A 19,135-nucleotide genomic window follows, 5' to 3' on the forward strand; every position below is an offset into this window, starting at 1 on the left:
CATACAACAATTTTAAGGCAGATCAAAGCATTATATTCATACATGTATTTTTAATATAGAAAGTATGCTTCTGAGGAGCACGAGAACATCGTGCATCATAAGTAGTAAGACAGTAACAATACTGTATTTCTGAAAAATGAACTTTACTACGATGTATAATCAAACCACAACATGACAGATACCATGATAACATAAAAAAACATTGGCGGTTCTAGTTGTTGTAATAACATAATAACTAAACAAATAAATAAAAAGGTCAGAATAAGGAAGCGTATTTATATTCCCAAAAAACTTTAACTGTGCACTATTTTTAAAAAAAACATCAAATTATTGGAAGATTCTTTTGTTAGCAGCTGCAAATAAAATATAAAAAAAGGGAGAGTGAAATTCCTGACCTTCATTTCTCTGTCTCTTGCGAATACAACACCCACAGCCACATTAGTCCCCTGACCCTGCTCTTTCTCTTAAAATCTTATCTTGCTGTTTCAGAGAAATGGATGATTCAGGACAGATGTAAGCCAACGGGTCCTTGTGCTGTCTTTTGTATCCCATCACACCCTGTCTGACAGTCTTGATCACTATAGTTTAGAAGTGTGGAACCCCTCCAACCCCCCGTCTTGCCATCCCAACTCAGACACGCACAACAAAAACAACAATATTGTTTGTGATTAATATAGGACACAACAGAAATAATCTCTATAAACAGATTTGTTTGCTGAATCCTTTTGAAAACGTTTTTGGCACTGGAAGCCAGCGTAGTATTGACCGATCATGTATGAAATCTAAACTTGACTGCATTCAAGACCTGGCTAAATCGCTACGGTAACCTATGCTGAACACGTAACCTGGTTAAGAGCAGGTGATGTTCAGAGTTTTGGTTTATTTCTTTACAATATATTTTAAGTGTGAGATAGATTATTAGCTTCACATGGAACGTAGAAAAATATTGGCAATGCACACATTTACATGCGTTGCATAGTTACAGTAACTTCATTAACCTGGAGACGAATCAGGATGTTGTGTGTTGTCCTGTCAGCCCCTCTTACAGTGTATCATTTTGATTAGTATATTAGTCTTTCCCTCATCAGGTCTGCTTGTTGTTGACTCGCTAATTTGCGCTGCTCTCTGTTGAATGCGGGTCACTATTGAAATTAATTGGATGTATCCGTGTTTATAAATTAGGGCATTGTTAGTAACTTTCTGCTACTATCCACATATTTTTTTGCAGTTGTGGCCTCAAACTAATTTGCCCCACTTAGTAAATTTGGCCCTTAATTATTAGATGATAGCCAGCCGGTTCACATAGTTCAGAAAGGAAAAAAAAGGAACACATCAATTATTGTTGGCTCAAATGCTGTTGCTGAAGTAGATTTGTTGTTTTCATTGTCTTGGTTGTCCACTTCATGCCTCAAAAGTCCCCAGCCCAGTTTCAGTACAATAAAATCACCCAAAGACCTTTCCAGTCCAACTTTTGAGAACAAATATCGCAGACAAAACAATTATGCATGAACTCCTTGAATAGAGCAGATGTGAAATGAGTAGCTGCAGGAGCCACATTCTTATTGTCCGAAATAAAGGTCATCTGAAATGATCTAAGATTGGAATAATCCTTCAACCTGTTGGAGCGTGTGTCGATCTCATATGTGCAGCACGGGAATCCAAATGGATTACAGCAATCATGTTATAACTACAGAGAGTAATTGCTTACAGCTTACAGAGAGTGATCTAATGGAGTTAATGCAGTCTAAAGTATAAAGACTGAATTTCTCATAATATTCATAATTATAGGCTATTCTGTGGACCAAATAGGAGCTGATGGTAGATCTAGTGTGTTTTATTTTTATTAGATATACAAACACGCTCAAATCATTCAAAGAGTGGAACATTCATTCATTTTTACAACAGGCAGTTAAGCCAAAGTCATGTTGATGTCAGACTGAAAATCTCACAATGCTAAAATACACATTCGCAAATAGATCTGAAAATAAACCAATAATATAATTTTATAACCTGAAAATCCAAGAGTGTTTTTTTCCTGACATAACTGATCTTTTTAAGCCCAATACAGCCCATCATATTTCTTGTGCAAGTTTAAAAAGGAGGACAGGTTTAGTGTTTGTAAATTCCAAATCTGCCAAACAGATGAAGAAGCACAAACTGTGAGCAGCATCCAAACTTCACTGTATATATTATAAAGATGGAAAACGCTGGTCTTCCCACTCCAGGTTAGGAATTATTTGCTGCCTCAGATGGAGGAGTTTAAGTTTTTCAGGGCCATGTTACTGATGGATTGGTGCAGCATCTGCAGTGATGTGGACTGTTGATTTACTCTGCATTTCTATACAGTACACAACTTTAGCAACAGATGCTGGTTAGCAAAAATTACAGAAACAAGCAGCAGATATGAACTTCCAAACACTATCTGGGTTCAACGTTAGATACAAAACACAGAGCTCAACCATTTGAGGGGAGCTGAAAGTGCAGTGGCTACTCTTCAACATCTAAAGAAGCGAGCTGAGGTGTTGCCCATTTGACTAGGGCACCTTCTGAATACTTTCTATATCAGGTATTTACATCAGATACAACTGTAAGGAGATTTCAGGCAGAACCAGGACACACTGGAGACATTATGTCTCCCAGCTAGTTTAGGAAAGCTTTGTCATACGCTGAGAAGAGTGATGGAGTCCCTGTGAAAGCTAGTTTAGGCTACAGCGCCCCATGACCCTAAATTGGATAAGTGGTTAAAAGGATGGATGGACTTATTATCCTATTATCAACTTATAAATGACTCTCTGCAGCACTTTAAACTTAACTCTTAATCTTGAATGTCTGACATACCCATCCTGTCTCTGACACTATGCAGTAGCAGTGACAATAGTGTCAGCGGAAGGAATATTACGCCACTCATTCAAGTGACTTCCTTACCGTCAACTGACTGCAAGTTTCCTCAGTCTTATAAAAAGTACATTTGCATGATGACTAAAACTAGCACCACTGACTAAAAATGGGCCGTGAGGTCAGTCTCATGATTATTAATATATAAATTGTCAAAGGTGAGTCTTTCACCATCTCATGGTGCTTTGGTTGCTGTCATTTCTCAACTCTGTGTGAATAGTGCTCATGGCCATTGATCAGCGGTCGTGACATTTGGATGAGTGATGAAGTGTTTCTCCCACTGAAAACTATGTCAAGATGAACAGAATCAACTTTCTGGCATTTACTTACCTGAATGATTGAGCATACTGCAAGTAAATATACATGTGCATAGTTATAGTACATAATATAGATTTTTTTTTTAAGTGTCTCCTGAAGTTCATGTGTCTAGCGATGGAAAAAATAGCATACACTTATACTGTAAGAGTATTACACACGTTCTTTTGTGCTGGCAGACTAATTTATATTTACAGCAGGATGCTTAGGTTGGAGCTTTAGTTGCCCCAATACCCCGTTGGACCAAACACCATTTGCTTGCTCTGTCACATAATTTAGCTTGTTGATGTGATGCCACAAGTGCATACACACATACATACAACTATCCACGGGTGGGAAGACACTCAGAAAATCAAAGTGCCAAGCTCAACGCTAAAGCCAGCGAGAGCAGCAAGACTTTCACTTTGCATAATTATACTCATGGTGAGAACATTTTCGCACACACAGAAGCTATAAAGAACACATGCAGAGGCATTAGTACATAGGCATCCATATAAAGTCTATGCAAAACACTACTTCTTGTTTTGATTTGACTGACAAAGCAATAATACACATAGAGACAGAAGGAAAGATATGGCTTTTCCTAAGAAAATTGATTTTTATGTGTCAGTCTTTCTCAGCTGCATTTGTCGTTCACAATATTCAGTTCAGTGTAGTTTTATGCCAGACATTGTAAGATAATCATCTCACAATATTATACTGTGAAAGCCAACGATTTCTTTTTGTGACAGTGGGAGCAAAAAAGAAAAAAAAACTTTTAAGAAGAGGAAACGTCTAACACATTCAGACTGAAGAAGGGTAGCCATCTGCCTCTAACTGCTAGGTTGAGGGAAAAGCAATAGAGAAAAGAAGAGTATAGAGAAACAATTAAGAACAAACAATATAATAATAAACATTTGGCAGATTAGTGGGGCCTGAAACAACAGGTCAGGAATATGAAGCTCGGGAAATTAACTTTGGAAGAAAATGAAGATGAAGGGAAAAAAGAACACAAACTACACAAGGGAAAAGTCACCAAGTTAATGACATGCAATAGTAGCGTACAAATGCATGGGCAGTTATAGAGACAAGAGTAGATGGCAGGTGCTCAGTTAATCATTGGAGGTCCTCTAGCAGCCTGTAGCTTACAGCAGCATAGCTAAAGGATGGTTCAAAGGCAAGAACCCTAACTTAAAACTTCCTCAGTGAGGAAAGTTTCAAGCTTAATCCAAAAAATGGTGAGAGTGTCTGCCTTCATGCGCGCTGTAGCTGAATGTTCTGCCTCTAGATGTACTTTTTGGTAACTCTTGGAACTACAACTAACCCTTCATTCTGTGAGTGAAGTGCTCTTTTTGGGTGTTGCACTATGAGGTCATTAAGATATGATGGAGCCTGGACTTTGAGGCCAGGGAAAGGGAAGATTTTAAAGGCTCCAGATCAGTTTAAATGAGAGAAATGGTAGCGTGCCCTGTCAGTGTCATAAATATGCTTCATGTCATCTGCATAGCAATGCATTGGAAATGTATTGTTTTCTGTTGAGCAAAGTTTCAACCTGTGTAACTTCATGACTATCACATAGAATTATGTGTCTGTGGGTCAATTTTTGTTATTTATTGTGTATATACAAGTAAGAAATCAGTGTTGCTTATGTGACTCAAAGCTATGGCTGTTTGTTCGCTTTCCAACCATTGTGCTTATGTATGTATATTGTAAGTACTGTAAGTACGATGTTCTTTAGGCCTGCTGATGTTTCGAGGCCCGTCTGTGAGATTCTTTCACCTCTCTTCCTCTCCCTTCCTACCCCCTCCTTCGCCTATATTAGCGCCATAAATCCTGTTCTAGGCGGATTGTTATGGTCATTGTGTGTGCTGTGAGCGATGGTTATTATCTGCCTGCTCTGCTCACACAGCTTTATGATGCTCGTATGCTTTCTTCCTCTGCTCCCAGTTCTCTCTCTCTCTCTCACTATATCTTTGTCACCCTTACTCTCTCTGTAAATCTGAATGTCCATGTCCAGTCTCTCTCCTTCGCTTATTACTCCACAGCACTTCCTTTTTTTTTTTTTTTTTCTCATCTTTCCTCCACTCCACCAGTTCCACCTTCTGTCTTTTGCCGCTTGTTATCGCGTTTTCACTCTTAAGCTTCCACTGCTTCACAGATTTAAAAGAAAAATCATAAGTAACTAACAATAACCCGAAGTTTGTTCAACCTGACAGATTTGTTCTTCCTATTTGTTTAATGATATCAGAAAAATCAACAGTCTGTACTTCCAGCAAAGGATGCTTGAAATAAGTACATGAAAGTAGAAACTGACACCTTACCAAGTGATAAAAAGCTGTCAAGAGGAAGTCAGACTTACCAGCGATAAAAGTACTCTCATTTTACAAATCTAGCACATATGACAAAATCAGTTTACAACAAGTTATGGTCCATACATGGTAAGTTTTCATGTAGGAAAATAAGGTTTCACAATTAAACAAACAAAAAAAAAATCAATAAAAATCCTTTTTTTTTTCTTTTTACGAAGGGCCCAGAGCATTGTGTGAAATGCCTTCATTTCAAAGACGGTCCAAACTGTGTGGAAAAGTGTCCCGATGGCCTGCAAGGTGCCAACAGCTTCATCTTCAAGTACGCTGAAGCCAACAACGAATGCCATCCCTGCCATGCTAACTGCACCCAAGGGTAAGTGCAGACAGGAAAAGGACAAGTTAGAGACGTGGGGAGTAATCAGCTTAGAGTAACGTCGTCACAAGACGTGGATTTGCACACCACTTGCCCCGCAAGCAGTTGCTACATCACTGTTTTATTTATTTTACCAAAGTGACTAGTTACTAACAGAATATTCATGCTATGTTTTCTCATGCTCATATTGCAAGCGAAATTTGACCTTCATATATTTAGTGGCTGAAAAGCACATGCTCGCAAAGCTCTCGCCAGCCATAGTCTGCAATCATAAAATTATAGTCCGAACGTCTTGCAAGACATGTGAGATAAATAGAGAAGTGAAGCAGAAAATGAACCTGAAGAGAAAAAAGAATGAAAGTAAGGGTAGTTAATACCTTGCTACTCTCCATTGCTCACTAGCCACTGATCGCTCAATGTAATATTCAACAAGGTTTGGGAAGACATCATTTTGTATTTAACTCCACGGGGAGTTTATGTCACTTCCCTGTGTGTTATTTCTTCTCTTGTGAGTGACAGCACCCAGCTCACTTAAGCATAACAATGTTGTCGTAAATGGAAAACACCAGGCTGACACTGTCACAGGTACAGCTTCATAAGCAGGGCCGCCTCTCAGAGAAGCAAAAAACCCAACAAGCTGATGGAGGGGAGGGATATATATTCTGAGCGGGAAAGAGACAGAGCCGGAGGCTTCCAAACATTCAAAAGAGCTACTAAATTTCAGAGACAGTATATGTGACGTGTGATGCCACTGAAAGATTAACACAAGGCAACTGGTGAAACATCCAACAGATTTGGTTAGTTTTCATTAGAAGTCAGTATAACTTTGTAATCTGTCACTCTAAAAGTAAACTCTTAGTGAGTTCCAAAGCAAGGCTAAAAGTGGTAGCCAACAAGGCTTTTATTCACATTTGTGCCACACTTAAGGCAAAACGCATTAGTCATATACAAGGTATCGTTGTTGTGTTGACATCTGCTCTACAATGAGTAAGCAAAAACATCTCTGACAGTCAACACTTTCTGGCTAATTTTGGCTGCCTGTGTGTTATGGTAACATTTTTATATATGCGATATTAATGTTTGAATAGGATCAAATACAGCATTTGTCCTGTATTTATTTACTAAGGTGCATTGGACCGAGACTTCAAGACTGCATCGGCTGGATGGACAGGTACAAAATTCCTTTTCTTGGATCCCTCTATTATGTGCTTACGTACAAACGCACCTAAACAGAAGTACACACACGCACACACATAGAAGAACCGTACAGTAAGCAAAGTCTCTGATTAATGGATAGCTCTAAGGCCCCAAATCCCTGTGAGGTCCTTAATGCTTCTCTGTGCACGGTTGTGTGTGCGTGTCTGTGTGTGCTGCGCACGTGTGTGTGTGTGCCTGGTTGTTGATAAATTGATTGTGCTTTAGCATTTGTTCTGAAGCTGGGGGGAGAAAAGGCAAGAAAATGCTGCTCATAGTTTGCAGCAAATAGATTCAAGACTTCATAAGTGAAGCAGTTTGGAATCAAGTGGTGCTAAAAATTGTTGCGTGGCATTTTAAGGGATGATTAAAAAAAGAGGCTGTTAGGCAAGAGGAACAGCCTGAAGTTCACTATTTTGCAATGGAGATTTCCAGCACATCAAAAAGAATACTATATACAAATTTCAGGTAAAAGGTAAATGCAATGGGATGACTATCAAAGTGGGTGTCAAAAAAAGTGAAACGAAAGAAGCTTTTACCATCTTGCAGCACAGCATACATTCACATAGAGATAATCACTGTAAAGGCATTTACTGTGACCAATCAGTATTCAGTATCTTGAAGCTTCTACCGTAGCTCAAAAAAAACAAGTCATATCCTTCAAAAGACTAAATCTACAAGTGTGTTTCTGAAATAATATTTGGGAAACTGCCAGCAGGATGAATGGGGACTGTAGCAGATGGCTGAAAGTAACTATCAGCCGACCTTGTGAAGAGATCAGCTTTTATCAGATCTCTGATAGCTCTGGCCAGGATGTAGCTGTAGCCACAGCTATCAGGTCTAGTTGGCTGCTCTGATGTGTCACACAAGTAGTAAATCTGTTAACTGTTAGATGTGTCATTTTTGAGCATAGCTGAAAGTGTCATGTCATTACACAAATCCTTTTTTCTTTTTTTTTTCTTTCTTTTTTTTTACACAAAATCTTCTAATGGCAGTATTTCAGAAATTGCTGACCTACTGGGATTTTCCCACATAGCCATCTCTAGGGTTTATGGAGAATGTTCTGAAAAAGAAAAAAATATGCAGCAGTTCTCTGGGTGAAATGCCTTGTTGATGCCAGAAGTTAGAGGAAAATAACTATACTTTTTCAAACTGAAAAAATGGCAAGAGTAAGTCAAATAACCATTTGTTACATCTGTGGTATGCAGAAGAGCCATTCCAAATGCACAGCACGTCAAACCTTGAAGCACATTGGCTAGAGCAGCAGAAGCCCTGACCAGGTGTCACTCCTGTCAGCTAAGAGCAGATAGGTGAGGCTACATGTTGCATTGGCTCAATAAAATCATACAATAGAAGGAAAAATCTTTCCCGGTTTGATGAATTTTGATTTCTGCTGCAACATTCAGTTTACGCAAACTGAAAACATGGATCCATCCAGCCTTTTATTAACAGTTCTGGCTGCTGGTGGTGGTGTAATTTGATGGGGGATAAGGAGCCCACACTTCAGGGTCCTTAGTGCCAAATGAGCATCATTTAAACACCACAGCCTATCTGAGTATTGTTTTCATGTCCATCCCTTTATGACCAAAGAACATGCATCTTCCAATAGCTGCTTCAAGCAGAAAGCAGCAGACCATGCCACAAAGCTCACACCATCTCCAACTGGTTTCACACACAGCAGTGAGTTCTTAAAGGGCCTTGAAGTCACCACATCTCAGTCCAGTACAGCACCTTTGTAGAGAAGTGGGATTTTTGCATACATGAATGTATAGCTGACGTCAAATCTGTGAGGAGTGTTTCCATCGTTTTGTCGAAATGTTTCAAATCTAGATCTAGTTCTGAGGGCAGGAGGAGATTCAACCCAGTGCTATCAAGTTTCTGCTGAGTGTGCAAAAGCCACCAAATTTGAGTGTATAGAATGAATTGCACATTAGCTGTTTATCCTGATGCCAAATGACATTTGTCATTGTGAGAAAACCCTTATGTAGCTACTGCCAGTGGCATGCTGACGGTGTCTTTCACCATCAGTTTTCTTTTCATTCTATAACAATAAGACGTGCACAAAATGAACCGTGTGGCTTTCATTTCACACAAATTAGCTTCATTCCTCTGCTTTGAAATGTATCCGTAGTGAAACTGCAGTGCGTAAGTTAATGAAATCAAACATAATATTTACATTTACTACTCTCTCTTAAACTTTTCTGTTTAAGAAATTTATTAATATTTTGTGGAGAAAACATAAAAAAAACATTGCTGTCTAGCTGAGAGTTAGATGAGAAGATCGATACCACTTTCATAACTGCCCATTAAATATGAAGGTAACACCAAGAGATAGATAACAGCATAAACATGAGAAATGGGGAGAACAATTAGTCTAGGTTATTTTCCAAAATAGTCTACCAGCACCTCTAAAGCTCGCTAATCATCTCGTTATACCATATCTTATTTGTTTAATCCATATAAAACCCAGATTGTAGAAGCAGTGCAGGGCTTCACAGGCATTATGTGCTGGTGCATTTCACCCCCGGGTGCACTGAATTACTTTATTGTATTTACTAGCTGCCTAATCATTTCATTGTGGCAGCAAGAAACCAGTGTTGCTATCTGTGTATATACATATCACATGTAAATGATAAAGTAAGTGTGTTAGATCTGCAGATATTAGTAAGCCTCAAAAATAAGGTAAACATCACCTGGTTGTAGGTTCAGAGCAATTTTAAAATGGATTTTAAAATGGCCTCAATCTCTTCTTTCCGAGAAACAAACCTGTGTACGTTGGCAACGATCAAGCTGTTTCACCAAAGAATCGTGATGATGCCATGGAGTCACCAGGGAATTTTATAATTATCCAAAGTCTTTAGTGGATAATCTAAAGAACCACCGTTTTTATATATCTAGAGTATTTTTTTCTCCTTCACTGTTGGTTCCAAGACACAGATTGGGGTAAAGTTAAGACTAGGATAACATATAGTGTCTAAGTAAGGTGTGATGCCACCACAACAGCTCCAGTCACAAATCGTAGGATAAAGTTGTAAATGTTCAGGCTGTGCCATTCTTTTGGTGCACAGCAGTGGTTATGGTCTTATTACATCTTGTATTGAAACTTTCAGTCACCATAAGAAGAGTAACTCTTGCATACTGCACTAATGCCCAAACATCAGAGTCACTAAATGGGTACAACCATAATTTCTGACCCTAGTTATGTACTTGTGTCTTTTTGATAGCTCTAAATACAAATGTAACAATCTGTAATTTAGTCACTGTGCTATTGAAGCACTTATGGATAATGAAGTCTATGGGACTGAAACCATTAAACCCTCCTTGTCACTTGCAATCTTTTTACAAAATCTGAATCAATTGTGCCTGCTCAACATTTTTAGAAATTCAGTGGAGCATGCTAGGATAATAATTGCATAACTATACAATAATGTGTTGCACCTTTTCTGCTTTTTTCCCTTTAATTTGACACCTGTCTCTATCTAAAGTAAGGTAATAGTGCCTGCGTGTCTTCATTGGTTATTCCCCCTTTCTTTTAACTATCACATGTATAGAGATTTCCCCTGTGCAGCCACAGACTGTGATGACAGAGAGATAAAACATTCTTCATTTCCCATGAACAGGGCTGAATGTGATATCATTTTATGGAGGTGTATCCTTGAAGTCCATAATATACAACCATGAATAACATCCTTATTTTGATTATGAACGGTTCTTCCGATAGATCAAATAAACCAGCCATGGCCGAGTATATCAGAAAGCCAACTCGGACAGTTTGAGGTGCATATCAGTAAAAATATTGAGATTCTTCATGTCAAGTGACAGCATCAGTGTGGTTCTGAGGATTCTCTTTGAAGATTATTTCCATGTTTTTGATCTCAGCCCCCTTTTTTTAATGAGAGGGCATGGAGGGATATTTGTTACCACATGAAGCTTAGTGGGAAAATACACAAAAACCGAAGGGGAAGAGGTTTTTAAGGGATCGGCCACATGGATATATATTGTAGAAACATGTTGTGTGTGTTAATCTTTGTGCTTGTATAAGCCCGATGTTTGCTTGATGTATTTTTAGTTTAGTTTGTGTGTGTGTGTGATCTTCTATACTGATACCCAGTAACATTCTCCCTTTTCTGTAATTCTTCTTTGTTCTTTATGTATTTTCCTTCTCCAATATCTTTTCTTCAGAACCCCTCTGATTGCAGCAGGGGTAATCGGAGGACTCTTCATGGTGGTGATCATGGTACTCAGTGTAGCAGTGTCTGTGCGACGGAAGAACATTAAGAAAAAGAGGGCTCTTCGCCGCTTCCTGGAGACAGAGGTAAACAGGAAAGTGAATTAAGTTTAAAAAAAAAAAGCTGATGTTCCAGCGAGAAAGAGCATGCTGTTTGTTGCACTGAAAGATAATCAGAAACTAAGGACATAGGTTAAGTTACCTTGGCCCAAATTATGCTAAATGTTTTGTGTCAACAGTGATCTTATAGTATACGCCTCTGAAATTGGATCCCATTAGCGCAAATAAGTCTGCCATAGTTTTAAAGAACTAAAAGTAAAATTTATTACTTTAATCTTGGCTCTGTTTCTCGTATTTGTTTCCCTCTAATATGCCATGGTACTGTTATGCCTGGAGAAGATTACATAATCAAATTACAGGCTACATTGCAATTGGATTTATCAGTAAGTAAATACACCTGATTTTGTCCCCAAATCAACACGTTATCACAAACCATCCCTCCAGACTTTGAGGAGAGGTTACAGTAAAATGACCTATTCAGAAGAAAACAACAAATGTCAATAAATAAAGAAGTATGGATATATCTTTGTTCACCAGGAAGTGCAAAATAGACAAATGAAAGTTTATTGCTGTCTACATCACCCCTACTGCCACACCTTTCACTATAGTGAGCTTGTTTTGGAAATGTAGGCCATTATTTATTAAAATGCGTCGATTTTTCTTGTAAATGTATTCAGTCATTTCAAAGTTGATTGGAATTTTGCCTCTTACGTACCAGTGTTTGGTTCATTAGTTAGTTTGTTTCCTCCTCTCAGACTCATTAATTCACAATCACAGAGCAAATGGATGAAAATGGTCTTCTGTGGAATCACAAGATATTTGTTTTGCTTTTGAAACATATTACACATTGCTCATTATTTTAAAAAATGTAATGTAATGCAGTATGTTCCTTAATTAGTCTCCAGAGAAAATAATTTGTTACATTACTTTTGGAATACTTTTAATATGGCCTAAGATAAATTGTCACATAATTACCATTTAAGACTATAAACCTATCTAACAAATGTCCCCATCATAATGAACACACATGTACAATGTGTCATTCTGTGCAATAAAAGTGTTTTGTTGTTTTTTTTAAAGAAAGCCTTCTTAATGCGACCGTTGTTACTACAATGCAGTTCATGACATTACTTTGTTATGTCAAAATGCGTAGACATAGGAAATATATATGGATGTGACGTTTTCTTTTGTATGTGCTTGCAGGCCTGTGCTTGTGCAAAATATGAGAAAAACAAGACTGAAAAAAGCAAAAAGAAATAAAATAGAGACTGACTGGTGGATTCTAAATAACTATTGCAGAACTGTAGAAAGTTTTAGAAACTCTGACGACTCAGGTTTGAATATCCTACAGTGCATTATAGGGGCACTTCTTTTAGGAAGAGCTAAGGGAGTATACCATTAGAAGAGGCAAAAGTACTCTTTCTTTATCTAAAAAAAACCCAGAAGAGTACTTCATCTAATGTACTTATGTGTCCACACTGAGAATAAGGTCTCATTTCAGTGCTTTTTCTCTATTCAGGGCACAAGTATCAGTGAAGAGTCTTGAAAAAAAAACCAGCATTAAGATGATAAATTATTATACTTCTTTTATACCCGTTCATATATGGGCCACCCTTAAACTGCCACTATTTCTTGAGTATTTACATTAGTCTCTTTTTAGTAGTCATACATAAATTCAGGCACTATTTTAATATATTACAGAGCCTTTCTTGTTACATGTCATGTATTTAATAAAAAATACTGTATTTATGGCCCAGTAATTGTATTAGATGCTCCAGAAGTAGTGGCTGGCTCCAAGGACAGATAAAGAAATAGAATGCAGGAGCAGAGATGAAATGGGAAATCGTTTTTTCTCTTTGAAACCATCCTGTCTTAATTTGTTTCTGGGCTGCAACAAAAAAAAGATAATTTTTCCTTAATTTTTAGTATTTATATTAAATTATGCATTTTATGTAATTGCAGGGAAAGTCTTATATTGCAGGTTCATTGATTAATAGTCATTTGCTTAAAATAAAGTCTGAAACTAGTTAGTTTTCAGGCACTGCGCATCAGTTTCACCCTGATCCTGAAATAATTTTAGACTTGTTAAAAGAAAATGTTGATGGACTATAGATCTAATCAGATCAGTCTGCACGTGAAATGTTTGTCTAATGGTTTTAATGTCATTTTGCCCAGCTCACCACATTAATAGAATAGCAACATATAAACTGCTTAAAACAATGAAGTAACACTTGAGCAATTTAATTTAGATTTTTGGTATGATTTTGAATTTAGTCTGCAAATGACTGAGCACTTTAGAGTCCACTAACCGTTGTTTTCAACAAGTTACATTATTTTACTTACTGAATTTGAGTGCAATATTGCGGCAGGATCCCTTTGTTACAATAAGACAATTCACAAAATTCTTTTTGCTCTCAGATATTCCACAATCACCTGTTAGTGGAATTATTTTAGAGTGGAAGCATTTGCATTTAGGAACTTCAGCAACTCAACCACAAAATTGAAGACCACATAAATTTACAGAAAAGGGTCGCTGAGTGCTGAGGTGTGTTGTGTGTAAAAGTCGCCATGGCTCTGATGATTCAATAATTGCACAGTGGCAAATAACATCAACACAAACACCGTGCAACGAGAGCTCCATGGCATGGTTTCCATGGACCTTGGACCCCCTGTAGATGTCATGTGTAGGTGACTCAGTATTTTTGTACATATAGTGTATGTAAACTTAAATATTTCATTCATCAAGATCTGGTATGTGGTGTTAATATTTTGATCAGTATATTTCAGGCAGCACTTGCTTCAGTTTCAGAAATGCAGTGTAGAGAGAGAAGGTGGATAGCTACATTTGCTGCTGTTCGACTGCTACACAGCCTCAACATCTTCAGCACCACTTATGCTGGACAGCTCCCAGCACAGTGGAAATAGCATAGAGCTTTGCCTTTGTGTGTGTACGGTTAGATCATTTTAAAGACGTCTGTATTGTCCTGGGTGTGTTTGTGGCCCCCCAGCCTACTTGTTTCCACCCTGCAGAAGCTGATTTGTTATTCCATTTAAATGAAGAATGGCTATTGTTTTTAATCAAATGGTAACCATAAGCCAGAGGGACAGAAGCTGCCAAGCACAGCCAGGCTGATTTACACTCTGTCTGTTAGGCTCTCTCTGTCCTCTCTGCCTCTCTAATCTTCCGCCCTCTCCTTTAATTCTCCTTATATTGCTCCCTCACTTATGCTTTTGCATCCTCTGACTAATTCAGCAGCTCGCTTCTCCATCGCTGTCTTGTTGTTGTTTCTGCTACAGTTCCTTTCCCGTTCCACATCTTCCTTCCTCCCTCCTCGGATATAATCTTTCTGCTTCTCCTACTATTTCATCTGTTTGTTCCTCCACTTGAGCAGTAATGAGACAACAAAAATTCCAACTCCAGTTCAGCTGCCTTAATTATCTGTCTCCCCCAGTCTTTCTCTGTTTTCATCCACCTTTCTCCATCACTCTCTTCTGTTCCCATGTAGTATCACTTTCACTTCCTTTTACCGTAGAGAATGTCATAATAATGGTTCATCATAGTCTAGATTTATCTTGCTGGGAAAAAATTCCATTACAACCCTACTGTAACCACAAGTGCAGGGGCAATAAATGTAACTAGAACCAGCTGTCTTGATTTTTAGTAGATACACCTATGGTATAAATTTGAAACTCCAATGTCGCTTTGTTCTTGAGTCACAAGTTTTTCAGAAAATTTAACCTCTAACCTTGAGATTCAAACTCATCTGAGATTTTTAGTAGAAACACCTGTAGTATAAATTTGAAAGTCCTACGTTGCTTCATTCTTGAGTTATCAGTGTCACAAACTTGGGTGTTCATGTTGCCTGTCCACCCACCCAGTGTGTGTGTGTACTTTTCTTACCCACTGGAACCTTCCTTAAGAGTAAATGTTGCATTTGAGTCAAACTTTTGTATGAAATTACTCTTGTTTTTCTACAATTTAAATAGTAATTTTAGTTTTGTTATTGTAAAACCTGTTTCACTACCTGACTTCCTGGAATTTAGGTCACAGCTTTTAGAAACTGTCCTATTCTCTAAAGAAGGATTTTGCATGGAAGAAAGGTGTGTTTTATTTTGGGGTTTTATTTGTTTTGTTTTTTTCTAATATGGAAGTGTGTTCCTGAGATCCTGAGAAGCTAAATTGCATTTAATTGCTCAGCAACAAGTATCACATATTGGACTAATCCTGTGATAAGTTGTGATGTTTTAATTTAAAGTATTATGAATTAATCTTAGTAGCTTTTGTTATGTAGATTCTAGACTTGTCTTCCAGCACTCACTGACTTATTTATTGCATTCTTAGTTGGTGGAACCTTTAACACCCAGTGGAACAGCACCCAATCAAGCCCAGCTTCGCATCCTGAAAGAAACAGAACTCAAAAGAGTCAAGATCCTCGGTTCCGGAGCTTTTGGAACTGTTTACAAGGTAAAATACAATCAAATGTGAATTAATAGTGACTATTTGCATTTCAGCTTCAAATACTTAACTGCTCCTCTACTAAAAGTGAGACCATGATGTCACATTGTGTTCACATTCTCACTTCATGAGAAAAAGACAAGAGGGACATAGCAGGATCATTAATGACAGGAAATGAAATGGAAGGCTGGAGGCGGGAGATGAAAAGAATAAGTAATAGCAGACACTGAGACCCCTGGGGTGACAGTGAAATAAGAGGTAGCTGAGGTCACCATAAGAGCAATGAAGGGTTGGGTAGAAGTTGGAAAAAAAAAATCTGAAATTAGAAAGAGCAGACTTTCACTCACTGAAATTATAATTCGTCTTTTTTTGTGTCCACCCATTCTCATTGTAGCACTTTTTTGTAGGCCAGAGGTATGTGGCATCAGTGTATGTCCTTTTTCAAAGCAAGGTCTTGCATGCTCTCCTGGGAAATTTCAAGGCACTTCTAGACTTGTAAGGATATGCTGTATAGTCAGTTTCAAGTCTTATAGGTGAGCTATAGAACCCTGACAGGTCTTTTACAGCCAGAAGACATCAGTCTTGTACCTAATCTCCATAGCTGAGAGTTCATAGGTTCAGCATTTAGACCAACTTGTAAACTGAGTGCTTTATAAGATCGCTCATACAGCTAAAACACAGTTAGTTAATTAAAGTGTAGCAATATTTAGGTTTATGTTTAATAAAACTAAGGCCACATGCTGTTCCTTGATTTGACCCATATCCATAGTTGGTGGCAATATGCTTAACTGGCTCATCTCAGCATTTCACCATTAAGAGAACAATTTGGAGCTATAGATTCTTCTGTCACATGTTCTGTCACAATGTGCAGTTCATGTGTTGCAACCCGCTCATAGATCACAAGCAATTAAATAAATTAAGAAAGATGTGTGTAGGTCTGTATTAGTGGTGTAGCATAGTGATGGATGGCTAGGTATATGGTATACATTGTATGTGCAAAAAAAAAAAAAACTCAAAGGAAAATTCAAAGCAAAACAGGATGACATGGCATGGAGATGGCATAGACACCTTCACAGGAGCAGAGCAGTATAGCAACAAAGGCGAGGTTCTTCTTTAAACAGCTGCACAGAACTCCTGCAACACAAAACACACAAACAAGTACTAATCCCTAAAGCAGGCTGTAACATATGTAAATAATTTCATGTGTTTTCTAAACATTTTAGAATAAAATGGTAAATTCTGTGTATGGATATGTTCTCCTCCTAAAGTAAAATATGCCATTTTATTCTGCAGTGTTAGCTGTAGCAGCCCGTTTGCAGACGCAGTTTTAAATAAATGTGTTGTTAATAAACTGAGGTATTTACAAACCTGTAAAGCATGTTTTTCAGTTAGAACATCGATATACAAGCTTTCATAAAGTGTGCCCTTAAATTATTGTGCTGAATAATGATCATCTGCAGAATTACATGTAAAAGGGAACATAAAACTGCATCAAATCGATCGTCATTATCACCTTATGATGATAATTCTTTGATGGGATAGTTGTTTTTAGACTAAGTGTAAAATCTAGGCCATTCTGTCACTCTGGATGTGTAGTCACATAAGGGTGGAACACATTTTAATCACTTTGAAAAAGTTGAGAGGTACTTAATTTTTCTCCTCTTTCAAATATTCCATCCACTTTGGCAGCCGTTAAATCACTTTAAACCTCCCTACAATTAGATACTTCAAAATGATTAAATAGTTTTGCCCAAGTCTTTTTGAAGGGCGAAATAACCTTAATGGTACAGCATGCAGTTCATTTTTATAATCAGCAAGTGAAAATATGGAACGTTGTTATTTATAAAGCTGACAAAGTAGAATTTAGAGTGTAAAACGCTCAATTTATTGAGATTCCTGCTGTTCCTCCAGGAGTTATAATACTTTTTTTTAAACATCATTTCTGTGAGTAGAGGATTTGTGACTGTGCAATTAGTGTAATGACTCATCATCATGTTGTGTGTGTGTGTGTGTGTGTGTGTGTGTGTGTGTGTGTGTGTGTGTGTGTGTGTGTGTGTGTGTGTGTGTGTTTCTTCTTTAGGGTATCTGGGTCCCAGAGGGAGAAACTGTGAAGATCCCTGTTGCCATTAAAATCCTAAATGAGGCCACAGGACCCAAGGCTAATGTGGAATTCATGGATGTGAGTATCTTGAAAACAAAATCCAAAAAAAGAGACTTGACAATACAATTCAAACTCAGCTTTTATAAAGATAACATATACGCAGGTAAATTGCAAGCTAAATATCATGTAGTTTGTACACCTTTTGTTCCAAAGCCTGTTAGTCACACTGTTTAAAGGTGCTTCAATTTATACATACAGTGTGTAAGGGAGCAAACACTGACCTTTTCTTTTAAAGGCCTTTAACCAGCTGTACATTGCATTCGTTGCTGACAAGTTAACTTCAGTTTAGCGTTAAACTAGCCTACAAAAGCACTTCACAGATGGTTGTAAAGTGAAATCTATAACAACTAAAGTTGAACCCCACAAACAGCAGACTAGAAACCATAAGGGGCCTGTAGGAGCCCTACATATGCAGACATACACGCACCATGCCATGGGCTCCTAGCACAGTGCACTAGGCCCCATTTATAAAACATTCACATCTTGGCTCATTTCGAAAGGAAGAGTGAAAAAAAAATCAAAATTATTACCCTGTGATGATGCAATGCAGATGAAATAACTCATATCAACACACGTACTCATGCACGCACGCACACACGCACACACATTGAAAGCGACCCACTTGCACTCATGTTTTGCACTTAGTTTGACAGTCTAAAAGGAAGAGTTTTAGAGGGTTAGCATTTCTATTTTTATCACGATGTCTTTGATGAATATCCCATATGTGTTTAATTTATGTTCCAAGTGCTTTGGGAGGTTGTCTGACAATCAGAAAATCAGACAGAGAAATGAGATAACAACATGTAGGGGCAATAGAAACAGTGGAGATAACGTATATAGCAGCAGAAAGGCATGTGTCCATGTGGATCTACTCGTAAACTTGGTTCATTTTCCTCATAAGAATACCTTCCATCACCTCTGTCTAGATCCACAGTCGTCTTCTAATGACTGACTGCTGAGCAGCTGGGGGCTCAAGCTTCTGCTCCAGGGAACACCAGTGGTAGTTACAAAGGGAAAGCAGAGTGCCATTCATTTACTTTGCCATCCATTATTTTCCAGGCAGACTGGGATTTCTGACTGGTGACCTTCTAGCTGCAGGCCACTCAATGCCCCAGTCTCACTTGCCACTGACTGTTTGAAGAATGTCACAGAGAATTGATTGTCT

General features: G+C 38.0%; 1 protein-coding gene across 3 annotated transcripts in view; it reads left to right on the plus strand.

Annotated features, from left to right (window-relative positions):
* Positions 1 to 19,135, plus strand: part of erbb4b (erb-b2 receptor tyrosine kinase 4b) — a 322,434-nt gene that overhangs the window by 244,146 nt on the left and 59,153 nt on the right. For all 3 annotated transcript variants that reach the window (XM_085136594.1, XM_085136596.1, XM_085136595.1), the window contains exons 15-19: positions 5,717 to 5,871; positions 6,998 to 7,042; positions 11,248 to 11,380; positions 15,696 to 15,818; positions 17,890 to 17,988. In XM_085136594.1, coding sequence (XP_084992720.1) covers positions 5,717 to 5,871; positions 6,998 to 7,042; positions 11,248 to 11,380; positions 15,696 to 15,818; positions 17,890 to 17,988 — 555 coding nt within the window. The remainder of the gene's footprint in view (positions 1 to 5,716; positions 5,872 to 6,997; positions 7,043 to 11,247; positions 11,381 to 15,695; positions 15,819 to 17,889; positions 17,989 to 19,135) is intronic.

This window comes from Neolamprologus multifasciatus, chromosome 16 (assembly GCF_963576455.1).
Source record: "Neolamprologus multifasciatus chromosome 16, fNeoMul1.2, whole genome shotgun sequence".
Lineage (NCBI taxonomy): Eukaryota > Metazoa > Chordata > Actinopteri > Cichliformes > Cichlidae > Neolamprologus > Neolamprologus multifasciatus.